The sequence below is a fragment of the Lethenteron reissneri genome, chromosome 2, assembly GCF_015708825.2.
Source record: "Lethenteron reissneri isolate LAM-NWPU_2019-01 chromosome 2, ASM1570882v1, whole genome shotgun sequence".
Classification (NCBI taxonomy): Eukaryota; Metazoa; Chordata; class Hyperoartia; order Petromyzontiformes; family Petromyzontidae; genus Lethenteron; species Lethenteron reissneri.
In genome coordinates this window covers 3142875-3157471 of record NC_083780.1, presented here as the reverse complement: position 1 = coordinate 3157471, position 14597 = coordinate 3142875, and the positions used below count along the sequence as shown (strand labels likewise).

The 14597-nt window shown below is 50.3% G+C and overlaps 1 protein-coding gene across 1 annotated transcript; it reads right to left on the bottom strand.

The window, feature by feature from the left end:
- Window positions 1-4960: 4960 nt before the first annotated feature.
- On the bottom strand, window positions 4961-5992 carry LOC133342588 (trace amine-associated receptor 4-like). The gene has a single exon (XM_061551812.1). The coding sequence runs from the start codon at window positions 5990-5992 to the stop codon at window positions 4961-4963; it is 1032 nt and encodes a 343-aa protein (XP_061407796.1).
- Window positions 5993-14597: the final 8605 nt, after the last annotated feature.

The following is a 14597-nucleotide window of genomic DNA, read 5'->3' as shown; positions in this document are numbered from 1 at the left end:
CAACGTGACACTTTTTTTTTTTTGCTGAGACCCGTGGTGTTTGTGTGCGATCCTCAACTGCGGTGGTTTCTTCTTCACCTGGGGTGCACGAAACCTGTACCTGAGGGGTGTGTGACGCCCTTTCTGGAGGCGCGAGGAATGGACAGATTTTTTTTGTTTTGAACACATCATCTAAAACACAAACGTCAGTATCAACTTACTTTGTTTCATCAAACCCGACGTCGTTATAAATATTAGACATTTTGTTTAGGATTGAGAAACGAAGAGATGCAAGTCTGCAGTCAATGTTCAGAGCCACTGCTCTACTGGGATGCATTGCCGAGCTCGGTGCTTTGTACAGAGGAGGCGACTTCCGCCGGCAGTGGCGTTAGCGAGCACTTTTAGGGCTGCGCCTTCACCCCCTCGTTTGATCAAACCGTTGTTTTATATCCGTCGGGGGCGTGAAGCAAAGCACGAGATTATCAGCTGTTGGTCGATCCGCTGCTGGATGAGAGCCTAGTCCTCGAGCCACCAACACCACCTCTCACGATCTTGTGATTAGAAAGGATTTTTATTTTACCAGGTAAGGTCCACTGAACTATTTAGTTTTTTTACAGGTAGGAACAACAGGCGCCACACTGCCCACCAGGGATTATTTGTCTGTCGTGCATATGGGGAGGGGACGGTGGGGGGTGGGAGGGAGGGAGGGGCTAGGTGGTGAGGGGAGGGTGGGGAAGAGCTGGGTAGGGAGGGAGGGGCGGGGGGGAGGGAAGGGTGGGGAGGGAGGGGCTGGGTGGGGAGGGGAGGGTGGGGGAGGGGCTGGGTGGGGAGGGAGGGGCTGGGTGGGGAGGGTGGGGAGGGGCTGGGTGGGGAGGGAGGGGCTGGGTGGGGAGGGGAGGGTGGGGAGGAGCTGGGTGGGGAGGGGAGGGTGGGGAGGGGCTGGGTGGGGAGGGGATGGGTGGGGAGGGGCTGGGTGGGGCTGGGTGGGGAGGGTGGGGAGGGGCTGGGTGGGGAGGGGATGGGTGGGGAGGGGCTGGGTGGGGAGGGGCTGGGTGGGGTGTGGCTGAATGGGGAGGGGCTGGTCACCCCGTGGTGCCCTTATAAAACTCAACGTTTAACCTACTCACTACACTATACACGACACGACACACTACACTTATACAGGTAGGAACAACAGGTTCCACACTGCCCACCAGGGATTATTTGTTCGTCTGTCGTGCACGAATACGCTGTCCAACCAAGTTCCTACCTGCCCACTCCGAAAAAACGTGTTTTTAAGCGACCTGGTTAGCACAAATGATAGCCCAATCAAATGGCTTACCACGTGGGACTTTATAGCAGCGAAATAATTTGTTGATTCCAAGTGTGGAGGGAAAACCGGAGGACCCGGAGAAAACACATCCATGTGACCAAATATACAGCGGGTTTAAGGGTCGGGATCGAACCCACGACCTCCTCCATACCAGGCGAGGTAGTTAACATCTCCTAGCCACCGTGGCGCCTTAATGATGAGATGATCCACCCAGGCACCTGCTGCCCCAAACATCACGGGACGATTCCATCGCTCCATCTCCCCAGAGGAAGTTCCCGCCTCTCTCGAACGGCAGAGCGGCGGTTCAAGAAATATATTTCGCCAAAGGGTTTTTATTTTCATTTTGTATCAAACATCGGTGGTGGAAATTCCACGTTACTATGGCGGGGAGAAAGGAGGGGGGGTGAATGTACTCAATAAAGGCATCGATTGTCGAGAGTCCACAAGTTGGTACCCTGCTCACTTTATACAACCCCTGAGGGATGATGTGCCGAGTGCTCTCGCAACCGCGATTTTGAACTCGGCCTATGAACTGAGTCGAACATCAAAATCACCGTCACCGTAATCAGTTGCAACATCACCTGTAAGTCTACGGGTCTCTGCGAATCTATGGGTCTCTATGTAAGTCTATGGGTCTCTATGCGAGTCAATGGATCTATGCGAGTTGAGATCTCTACGTGAGTCTATGCAGTGTCGGATGATCCGAGTAGCAAAAGTAGCTGCATATGCTACGGGCCCCGCACTTTCAAGGGCCCCGCGCTAAATGCTTTCAAGCAATCAATTCCGGTGCAGTGATTCTGCACTTGCTATAGTACTATACTGCCTTCAACTCTTACGAACGACTGAGTGTTTAAGGTTATCGATTCGTCGTATATATAGCAAATGTATAGCAAATGAAGAAAAATACAATAACTTTACTATGCAAGTAAAAAATGTGTTTTAATGTTTTTTTTTTATTTAAGGCCCCTTTATAACATATGCTACAGGCCCCGCAACGAGCTTAATCCGGCACTGAGTCGGTGGGTCCCTGCGTGTGTCTACGAGACCCTGCAGGTCTCAATCTCTGTGGTTGGGACCGAATCCCGAACAGCTCCCCAAGGGTTTCAACGGCGCCAGCTCCGCGTCTCTGACCTCTGACCCACCCGGCTCCCCATCACCCCCCCTCCCATCATCGTCGTCGTCGCTAATTGCTAACTGCACGCTAATTGTGCCTCTCCACGCCCACCGACGATCCCGCGGTTCAATGCCCACCCGAGGCGGCCAGCAACAGCGATATTGACGCACCCGGCGCACCACATCGGGTGTGGGCGGTGGCGCTCCGGCTTCGGTGGCTCCGGGCCGTATTCTTGGCAGTGCGAGGCGCACTGACACCGCACTGACACCGCACAGACACTCACACACACACTCACACACACACTCACACACACACTGCCTTGCAGAAGTAACAGCTGGGGGAGGGGGGTGCAGCTAATTATCCTGGAGGTGTGCGCGAGTGTGTGCGTGTGTACGCGCGTGTGTATGCGTGCGCGTGTGTACGCGCGTGTGCGTATGTGTGTGTATGTGTGCGTACGTGTGTGTACGTGTATGTACATGTGTAAGCGTGTGTGTGTGCGTGTGTGTACGTGTGTTTACGCGTGTGCGCGTGTGTGTACGTGTGTATGCGTGTGTGTGTACGTGTGTGTACGTGTGTGTGTGTACGTGTGTGTGTACGTGGCGATCGGTGGCGCAGTGGTTAGCGCTACGCTGCACTACGAACCCGGCGACCCGAGTTCCATTCCTGCCCATGCCCAACACCTGAACCGGTCCTGGGCCTCCCCTAGGCCGACTCAGCCTCAAATGAGTACTTAGTGAGGGTTTGTAAACGACATCAGCACTGGGGAGACAAAGGCGGTCGGGTGTGGTGGTGCTGACCACCCACCCCCTCGTGTGCCGTGCCAGCCTTATTGCGTGCTGCAGCTACTCGCTGACAGCACTTGCCCCGACAGCCCGTTGAAGGCTATACGGGGGACATTTGTCTGTTGCATGCGAGACGAGACTTGCATAACTCCGTTCACACCGGGCACGAGTGACGATTATCTGAACCGGTACTGGGCCTACTCTAGGTCGACTCAGCCTCAAATGAGTACCTGGTGCGGTGTGTAAACATCGTTTTACTTTCCGTACAAGCGTCTAATAATCCGGACAATATGCCAAATGTGACGTACATGTATAGTGTAGTGTATACTGTAGTGTATAGTGTAGTGTAATTTGTAGTGTATAGTGTAGTGTAATGTGTAGTGTATAGTGTAGTGTAATGTGGAGTGTATAGTGTAGTGTATAGTGTAGTGTAATCTGTAGTGTATAGTGTAGAGCGTAGTGTATAGCGTAGTGTAATGTGTAGTGTATAGCGTAGTGTATAGTGTAGTGTAGTGTATAGTCATGTAGTGTATAGTGTAGTGTGTAGTGTTGTGTATAGTGTAGTGTATAGTAGTGTAGTGTAGAAGTGTATAGTGTAGTGTATAGTGTAGTGTAATGTGCGCACGTTGACGGTGAACGTCGTTCGCACCCACCCCACGTGGCCAACCGCGCTAATCGGAGGTGTCGGGGGGTAAGCGCAGCAAAGCAGCTCCAGCGACCGTGAGTTTGTCAACCTCGACGACGACGGACACGTGGGCAGCTCCAGTGGCTTCCCAATATCGGAGGGAAGAGCGTTCCAGACGGCCGCAGAAGCGCATCTGAAAGCGCCGCTCGATGCGGCCACCACCGTGTAGTGTATAGTGTAGTGTATAGTTGTGTAGTGGATAGTGTAGTGTATAGTGAAGTGTATAGTATAGTGTGTAGTGTGTAGTTTATAGTGTAGTGTATAGTGTAGTGTATAGTGTGTAGTGTATAGTGTATTGTGTAGTGTATAGTGCAGTGTATATAGTTGTGTAGTGTATAGTGTAGTGCATAATGCAGTGTATAGTTATGTAGTGTATAGTAGTGTAGTGTATAGTGTGTAGTGTATAGTATATAGTTGTGTAGTGTATAGCTGTGTAGTGTATAGTGTAGTGTACAGTGCAGTGTATAATGTAGTGTATATAGCATCTGAAAGTGCCGCGCGATGCGGTGACCACCGCCTGTTGTTCGACGGCTGAGCCGAAACCTGCTGCTGTGAGGATGATGAGCGGAGTTGGCGTGGTTTGTGCTCCTTGGCGAGATCAGCAGCGAGGGTCTTGTGGTTCATTTGTGGGCCTGCGAATCGTCGAGGCGGGGGGGGAGATGGGGATGGCGGGAGGTGTTGGGGGGAGGTTGAGGGTGGGGGGAGGTGTGGGGGTTGGGGGAGGGGATGGTGGTGGGGAGGTGGGAGGTGGGGGAGGTGGGGTGGGGCGGAAGAGGTGGTGGGGTGCCTGGGGGAGGGGGCGGGGGGCGGGATGGTGGGGTGGGGATGGTGGGGGGAGGGATGGTGGGGGGGGTGGTGTGTGGGGGTGGTGGGGGGAGGGATGGTGGGGGGAGGGATGGTGGGGGGGGTGGTGGGGGGGGGATGGCTGGGGGGGGGGATGGCTGGGGGGGGGGATGGCTGGGGGGGGGGGTGGCTGGGGGGGGATGGCGGGGGGGATGGCTGGGGGGGGGGATGGCTGGGGGGGGGGGGGGCTGGTGGGGGGCTGGTGGGGGGGGCTGGGGGAAGAGGGCTTGAATCTCCCGTTCATTTCACTCGGACAACTTTGCGTTCCTGGCACCGGCCCGGAACATGGTGAGGCTCAGGATCTTGCGGAAGGCGCCGCGGAACTGGCGGTTGAAGGAGGCGTAGAGGAGCGGGTTGACGGCCGAGCTGATGTAGCCCATCCAGGTGGCCACCTCGTACTCGACGTCAAAGTTGCCGACGAAGGGGAAGACGAGCACGATGATGAAGAACGGCAGCCACGAGAGAAAGAAGACGGCGATGATGCTGCCCAGAGTCACCGTGGCGTTGTGCTCGCGTCGCATGTTGCTCACCCTCTGCTGCTCGTTGCCATCACCACCACCACTCTGCTGAACCTTGCTGCTGCTGCTTGCTGCGATCTGCCGCGCCTGCCTGCGCGCCACGTGGTAGATGCGCGCGTACACGGCCATGATGACGAGCATGGTGATGAAGTAGGGGCTGGCGCCGTAGAAGAAGTGCAGGGCGACGTCGACGTTGAAGAGGCAGTCGTCCGGGCAGCCCTCCCTCTCGATGCTGCTGGGCGCGAGCTGGGGGCTGAAGCTCAGCAGGCTCGGCGAGGTGAAGAGCGCCGCGCCCAGCCACGAGATGAGCAGCATCGCCACGAGGGTGCGGTCGGTGACGCGCTGCGCGTAACGCAGCGGGTCGCAGATGGCCACGTAGCGGTCGTAGGCGATGCAGCTCAGGTGGAAGATGGACGAGTTGCAGAGGGTGTAGTCGACGAAGTAGAAGACGTTGCAGAAGCTGTAGTCGTAGTACCAGCAGTTGTAGACGGTGCCCACCATGCGCAGGGGCATCACCAGGGCGCCGATGCCGAAGTCGGAGACGGCGAGCGAGAGCGCCAGGATGTTGGTGTGCGTCTGCAGCTGGCGGAAGAAGGCGACCGAGCTGATGATGAGCAGGTTGCTGAGGATGGTGGCGGTGATGAAGATGCTGATGAGGACGAGGACGACGGGTCGGCTGTGCTCCGGGAGGCTCGGGCCCGTGCAGTTGTAGCCGTGGAAGTCGATGCATTGCCGCGCGGTGATGGTGGTGTTCGGCATGGCCTTTGAACGCGAGGACCTGTGGAGGGAGACGTGGAGATTCGCGACTGATAAGACGAGAAAAAGGGCACCACGTTGTGGTTCCGAAAAGGCACACGAGGGAGTGGGTGGGCCAGCGCCACGCCCGGCCGCCTTTGTCTCCCCAGTGGCGTTTTTTTTTTACACATCACACCGGATACTCATTTGAGGCTGAGTCGACCTCGGGGGAGGCCCAGGGCCGGTTCAAATGGTGGCCGTGAGCGGGAATCGAACTTGGGTCGCCGGGTTTGTAGCGCAGCGCGTAAACCGCTAGACTACCGCTCCCAACTGACACACACCCACACACATACTGGTGTCTGCTGATAACAATTCGTAAGAGTAGCATGACATAAAAAACACATTATTAGACCTCCTTTGCCAGTACCAAAATATAATAATAGGGTTTTTCCCCTTTTTTTCGGCAACAAAACTGAAACCTTTCTACAAGGATTCATGTCTGCATTAACCACAATACTTGTGGTCAAAATGCAAACAAAAAACACACTGATAATAAATGCATTGTCCTTGAAACTGATTGGTCAACACCAGAGATAGCTTTCTTTGGAGCCTCGTCTCAAATGGTATTAGACCAGAGGACGCCAAAAGTCGTACAGCACAAAGACAAGCAATCATCAGTTTGGTGTTTTAACATCTTAACACCTGTTTTGTTGCCAGAAAAAAGGGGAAAAACCTATTATCATAGGTTATCATAGGTTTTCTATTATATATTATCATAGCGTGTTTCTTGTTTGCATTTTGACTGCAAGTATTGTGGTTAATGCAGACATGAATCCTCGTAAAAAGGTTTCAGTTTGGTTGCCAGAAAAAAGGGGGAAAACCCCTATTAATAAAAAACACATTCATAAGATACATAATACTGTGCAGAGTATGGGTTGACATACATGCAAACAAACAATGATTGTGCATGGCTCACCGCCTTCACCCTGATGGAGGCAACACGGAGCTTCATTACGACAGCAAAAAAAAAACCACGGAGGCTTGAAAGACTTGTAAGACGAAGACTTTAGACGATTCAGACCCGAACCTTCAAGTTCAACTCTTTGGTTTTCTCGGTAAAGTCACGTAGGTAATTTAAAAAAAAATTAAATCACGACGTTTCGGGCGCAACACAAGCGTCCTTCTTCAGGTGGGGACAATGTAGCAAAAGCACAGCCGCTTAAGTGTGTCTCAGAGGTTGCTGTGACTTCAAAAATTAAACTTCAAATCTAAACCTTCAAGTTCAACTGTCTCTGTATTCAAACAAACACAGGCGGTCCTCCCTACATCATGCTACGTACATATGGAAAGGTGCCGTAAGTCTAAACGATGCAAGTTGAGACCGATTTCCCCCAGAGAAACACTGATATAATGGGGGATTTTGTTGATTTATACTGGAGGAATCCGATGAGCTATGAAGCAATTTTGTTCACAGATGTCCACTAAGGGGCGGGTAAGAACGTTATTACAACAACGGTTACAGAGACGATAGGAGTGCAGAATACAAGAATGGTAAATACAAAGACTTCCCCATCCGGCAAAGCCCACTGAAAAATTTACTTATTTTTCAGAAGCGACCTGGTCACAAATGAAAGCTCAACAAAGTGGCCCCATCATTTTGACATTCATAGCACCAAAATAATCGAAATGTGCAACGTTTTACATATATGAATACAACAGCATATTTAATTCAAGATTAAGCGGTTGATCTTTCGCTAAGTTGTCCCCACCTGAAGAAGGACGCTTGTGTTGCGCCCGAAACGTCGTTATTTATTTTAGTTGTTTTTATTTATTTTCTTTTATTATTTTTTACCTACGTAACTTTACCGAAAAAAACAAAGAGTCTAATATTTAATCATATTTAATCATATTTAATCAACTACCAATCGTGTATAATAAAGTACAATAATAGCGTTTAGAACGCCTTGACATCGATTCTTTGTCATTCCTGGCTTATTTGGTCTTTAATAAGTCAAAATAAGCCACCGCCACCATCCCTCCATCTGCCTCTCTCGCACGGAAGACCGGCGGCTCACGAAAGACATTTTTCGCCAAAATGGGAATCTCAAAAGTCGCGAATAGGCGGATATTATTTTCGTTTCGTAACCAAAACATCGGTGGTGGAAAGTTCCACGTTGACTGTGGCGGGGAGAAGGGATGGCGAATGGACTCAATAAAGACATCGACTGTTGAGAGTCCACAGGTTGGTACACTACTCGCTTTATACAACCCTAGAGAGATGATGTGCCGAGTGCTCCCGCGCCCACGGGTTTGAACTCGGGGCTTTTGGTTCATGTGTCGAACATGAAAATCACCGATAATAGAGAGGAGTTTTTTGGGGGGGTTTGCTTGCGTAAATATAAACTTGTCGTTAAACCCGCCACCACCCTGACACAGCCAATTAGTAAGGTTTGTCACTAACCGGTTGTGTGTTGGTGATTACAACAACAACCAGCATCATCAGGCAACAGCCAGAATTGTGGAGAAATCGTCCTCCTGTTTAGGTCTTAAATAGAGGTGGGGGTCATTTGTGATGTCGTCACTGTGAGCCAATCAGGTGCGGAGACCAGAGGGAGGGGTTGATGCAGTCAAACATCATTGTCGTGATCACAAGCAGCGTCACCACAATCAGTTGCATCATCCGGAGCGCCGGGGACAAATCCACGAGACCACGGGGAGAGAGACACGCAAACTTCAAATATACAGCAGCAGGCGTCAAGGTCGGGGTCGAACCCACGACCTCCTGTATACCAGGCGAGGTAGTTAACATCTCATAGCCACCGCGGAGCCCCTTTCCGTGGCCGCAGCTTAATCAGCAGATGAAGAACGGGCAGACCATCCTGCCCCTTCTTCGTCTGCATGACTCAACCACTGCTCAGCCCAAAATATCCTCGATCATCAAGCTCTCCAACCATCTCCGCACAGTTTTTTTTGATCGAACTATTGGTATTTATTATCACCGGGTTAAAATGTACGGAAGCTCATAATCATGCGCATTCGTGTACACTCCACGATATTTAGTCACAAGTGAATGCAACAACACAACAATAATTACTCCCACTCCCATAGAGACTCATAGACTCCCATAGAGACACAGTGACTAGCAAAGGGACCGAGAGATTCACACAGAGACTCATAGACCCCCATAGAGACCAATTGACTTCCATAGAGACCCATAGACTCCCATAGAGACCCACAGACCCCCATAGAGACCGAGAGATTCACACAGAGACCCACAGACACACAGAGACCCATAGACTCCCATAGAGACCCACATACTCACATAGAGACACAGTGACTAGCATAGAGACTGAGAGATTCACACAAAGACTCATGGACTCCGATAGAGACCCGCAGACTCACACAGGGGCCCACTGACTCACACACAGTCGTAGGGAATAACACAGAGACCGAGGAAATCACAGAGACCCATAGGCTCAGAGATCCCTAACATAACACAGATACCACATACACAAAACTCATAGACTCGCGTAAAGAACTAGGTACATAAAGACCCATGTCCACACAGAGACCCATACACTTACATAGACTTACATACAGAGCCAGATACAGTGAAACCTTGTCTCTACCTGTTACGTCGTTTCGCAAGTACGTCGTCACGTTATCAACGCCGCTCCTACCTCATTTGCGTCGCCTCAACCCCCACAACTCACGTCGTCGTCATCATCATCCGTCGCCTCTCAGCCTCCGCCTGCCGACGACCCTCTAACGTCGCTTCGTTTCACGTCGTTTCCATTTTCGTCGCGGCACCTTTCAGGAACGCAATCCCCGCTACTCATATCGGGCGCACGTCGGCTTATGTGGCCCACCAGATACCGACTGACGCTGATCACCGTGGACCAGGTCGTTGGGGATGTGGAGCCGCATGCGGCAGCTCTTCGTCAACGTTATGAATCATGGAAAACCACCACCGTCTCGCGTTCACGTGCAACTGAGGGTCTTGAAATGTTGAGAGGGTTTTTTTGGACCGTAGACTCACACCTCCGATGAGAATGGTTGGCCTACGCACGGTGCGAACGAATTTTTAACATACATGCGAAGATACCAATAGAATCAACCGTTAAATGAATGCATGGTAATTATCACTTGACATTTTGATGAATGCATGGAGTCTATACATATGTAGTGGTGGTATTGACGTGCGCCGACAGTGATGGATCACGGGGCGTGGGGTTGGGCACGCGATGTGGGCGTGGTATGGACGCGCGCGCGGGTGGTAAGGCGCGCTGACACAAGCTGGGAAAAGAGGATCGTAGCGAGTGCGCAGTGATTGGTCAGATAAGATGGGTGCTCTCAGCGACGTCCGCAGGAGGGGTATAAAGGGAGACGCGCGAGAGCACTCGTGGTCAGTGTTAACCAGTTGAAGACCGAAGACGGGGTGGAGGAGGTAGTGGCCCGAGACCCCTAGTCCCGCCGTCCTTGTGAGGACCGGGGCCCTGTGTGGCTCGGAGCCGAGACTGGGGGACCCGTAGTCCGACGCCCGTGTGGGTCGGGACGGTGGTACCCAGAGCCGAGACGGGCACCCCGGCTGGGTGTGTCCCGGAAGGCTACGGGGCGTAAGAGCCCGTGTCAGTATAGCTGAGTGGGTGTTAGTCACCCGAGTAGCTAAGGGGGGTGTTGGTCACCCGTGTAGCTGAGTGGGTGTTAGTCACCCGTGTAGCTGAGTGGGTGTTAGTCACCCGAGTAGCTAAGTGGGTGTTAGTCACCCTGGTAGCTGAGTGGGTGTTAGTCACCCGAGTAGCTGAGTGGGTGTTAGTCACCCGAGTAGCTGAGGGAGGTGTTAGTCACCCGTGCAACGAAGTGGGTGTTAGGCATCCGTGTAACTATAAGTTGGTGAAAATAAAGAGTGTGCTACCCGTGAAGTCGTCTCCTGCCGAGTTACTACTTTACACATACATCGAGTGACGTTTTCGATGGCGACTGCAGAAATGAAATATCCCGAATTTGACACCGCCTTGTGACAAAATCAGTCGGTAAGAATGCAAATCTGCGAGGCAATTTCTGTCAGAAAACAAACAAACGAACTCAATCTGTGTTTTTTTCGGTAAAGTCACGTAGGTAGCATTTTTAATAAATAAAAATGAAATAGAATGAAAAACAACTAAAATTAAATTAAATCACGACGTTTCGGGCGCAACACAAGCGTCCTTCTTCAGGTGGGGACAATGTAGCAAAAGCACAACCGCTTCAGCTGCTTCAGTGTGCTTGTGTTGCGCCCGAAACGTCGTGATTTAATTTAATTTAGTTGTTTTTTCATTCTATTTTATTTACTTAATTTTTCATCAACGTGACTTTACCGAAAAAAACAAAGAGTATGAATCCTTGCAGTCACGAAAACTTCAAATCTAGAATTAAACTAAATCTTGATTTTAAGCTTTCGTGACTGCAGCAATCCATACTCTTTGGTTTTTTCGGTAAAGTCACGTAGGTGAAAATAATAATAATAATAAAATTTAGAATAAAAATGAAAATAACTAAATTAAATCACAATTTAGTTATTTTCATTTTTATTCATTTTTTTTATTTTTGAATGAAATGAAAATAACTAAATTAAATCACAATTTAGTTATTTTCATTTTTATTCTAAATAGATGAAAATAATAAAAATAATAAAAATTTGAATACAAATGAAAATAACTAAATTGTGATTTAATTTAGTTATTTTCATTTTTACTCTTTACCGAAAGAACCAAGGATTATGTTAATCATTTCTTGAATTTTCTCGCCGCTCAAACAACTCCTGCCGTTTTTTCCACCATCAACATATTTGCGCGCCACTTTAACGCAGGTAATGGGAAATAACGATCTTAAATCTTGATTTGAAGCTTTCGTGACTGCAGGAATCCATACTCTTTTGTTCTTTCGGTAAAGTCACGTAGGTAGAAAATAAAAGAAAACGATCTTATACTTACGTGTGCATTTTGAACTTCTTTCGCGACGTACCTAGCCAACCGTGCTAATCAGAGGTACGTGGGCAGGACAACGCAACCAAGCACAAAAACGCAGTCCTCGTGGAAATTAGTTTGCCGACGTTCGCGATTTAAACGTGCAGAGCTCCACTGGTTTCCTCGTATCGGAAGGGAGCGCGTTGCAGGCGGCACGCAGCGGAGCCTTCTGCAAGCTCCACGTGACCGTCGGTGGCCACCGCCTTTGTTCGATTTGCTGAGCCAAAAGCCGCCGCCGCCGCCGTGAGGATGACGAGCGGAGTGTCGCGTGATTGATGGTTCATGCTCCCTGACGAGATGACCGGCGGCGAGGCATCGTGGTTCACTCGTGGCGAGCGCTTTTGTGTGTAACGTCGTTCCGGCCGGCGGCGGCGATGAGATCTGCTTAAGCGAATCGGATGGGTGGCTTCACATCCGCACTTAAATATGCATTCGTAAGAAATGCAATTACAAAAACGCAAGCGATGGATCGACACGCAAACGAAAACTACGGCGCAAAAAAGTCACACCGCCTTTAAACTCAAAACTATACTAGATATATGCTTTGTTTTTTCGGTAAAGTCACGTAGAAGGGAAATAACAAAATAATAAAAATATAAAACAAGAACATTTTCTTGCTGTGGAGTTCACGCCTGATGATGATTGCTTGTGTTGCAGTCGAAACGTCGTGAGAATTGTATTGTTTAATATTTTTATTATTTTATTATTTCCCTTCTACGTGACTTTACCGAATAAACCAAGAATATGAATCCCTGCAGTCACGAAAGCTTTAAATCAAAATATACTATATGTATTTTTTATTGTACCAGGTAAGGCCCGACTGAGCTGCGACCTGGCCACAAACGATAGTTCAACGAAGTGTGCTTACCATCACGGGGACATTTTCGCAGCCAAATGATCTAAACGCGTGTTGCTAAATGTGGAGGGAAAACCCGAAGGACCCGGAGAAAAATCCACGCAATCACGGAGAGTGAGAAAGACACGCAGACTCCAAATATACAGCAGCAGGCCTCAGGGTCCGGATCGAACCCACGACCTCCTGCATACCAGGCGAGGTAGTTAACATCTCCTAGCCACCGTGATGATGATGATGATGATGGGAGAGACACGCAAACTCCACATATACAGCAGCAGGCGTCAGGGTCGGGATTGAACCCACGACCTCCTGTATACCAGGCGAGGTAGTTAACATATCCTTGCCACCGTGGCGCCCCGATTATCTGACGCAGCGACCGCACAGCAGCTGCATAAGAATCACAGTGTGGTGGTGGTTGAACAGTGTGGTGGTGGTAGTGGTGGTTGAACAGTGTGGTGGTGGTTGAACACAGTGTGGTGGTGATGGTGGTTGAACACGGTGTGGTGGTGGTGGTGGTTGAACACAGTGTGGTGGTGATGGTGGTTGAAAACAGTGTGGTGGTGATGGTGGTTGAACACAGTGTGGTGGTGGTGGTTGAACACGGTGTGGTGGTGGTGGTTGAACACAGTGTGGTGGTGATGGTGGTTGAACAGTGTGGTGGTGGTTGAACACAGTGTGGTGGTGATGATGGTTGAACACAGTGTGGTGGTGGTGGTAGTTGTGTTGCTGCTGCTGTGTTGCCAGTGCTACACAAGCACAGCCACTTGCCACGTCCATCAGATAATAATACTGGGTGGCCCTAACAGGAACAACAATATATATAATAGACGACGTTTCGGGCAACGCCCCTGCCGTTTCCATAGCACAATGGCCTTTTTTGCATGTGCTTTGAATCAGGGCAATTGCCCGAAACGTCGTCCGTTCGATATTCATTTATATACATATACTTTGTTGCCTATGTTCGAGGCCACGGCGTGATGCTGCGGGCACGAAACGTCGCGTTGCGAGTTACCGTCACAGGAATCTGGCGGTGGGGCTGCGGGTCTCCTTCCAACGGCTCTGGGGTGGAGCGCGGAGACTTCTGTGCGATGCCTCGTTCCCTCCTTCCTTCCCTCCGTCCGTCTGCCCGCGCCCGGCGCTTACCTGCCTGTCTTCCTGCCTGCCTGGGGCACGTGCGTGACTTACCTGCCCGCCCGCCTGTCTGTCTGTTCTTGCGTGGCTGCGCGCATCTCACGGACCCATTTATGAGGTCGTTTACGCAGCGTCCCGCCGGAGTGTTGGAGGGTTAAGAAGGGGAGGCGGGGGGGGGTGTGGACACCTGGAGATTTGCCCTCAATTAGAGAAGACTTTTCACACCCCTTCCCCCCCACCACCACCCTCCCACCTTGGGATGACGACACCTGAGGGCTCCCGTCGTAGTAAGCACAATTTGAAATTTAATTATTTAATGAGTTCATGTGATCATTTATTGAAATACCAAGACGATTGACTTGTTATTTTTTTATTATTATTTACACACAGCTGATGTCAGGTCTCCCCGGGACGCCAGTTGTGCATTCTCTGCATGTTGTGATTGTTGTTGTGGTTACTGTTGCTTTGGTTATTGTTGTGGTGATTGTTGTTATGGTTTTTGTTGTGGTTATTTTTGTTGTGGTTTGTCGCGGTTTCTGTTGTGGTTGTTGTTATGGTTTTCGTTGTGGTTATTGTTGTTTTAGTTGTTGTTATTGTGGTTGTTGTGGTTACTGTCGTGGTTATTGTTGTGGTTTCT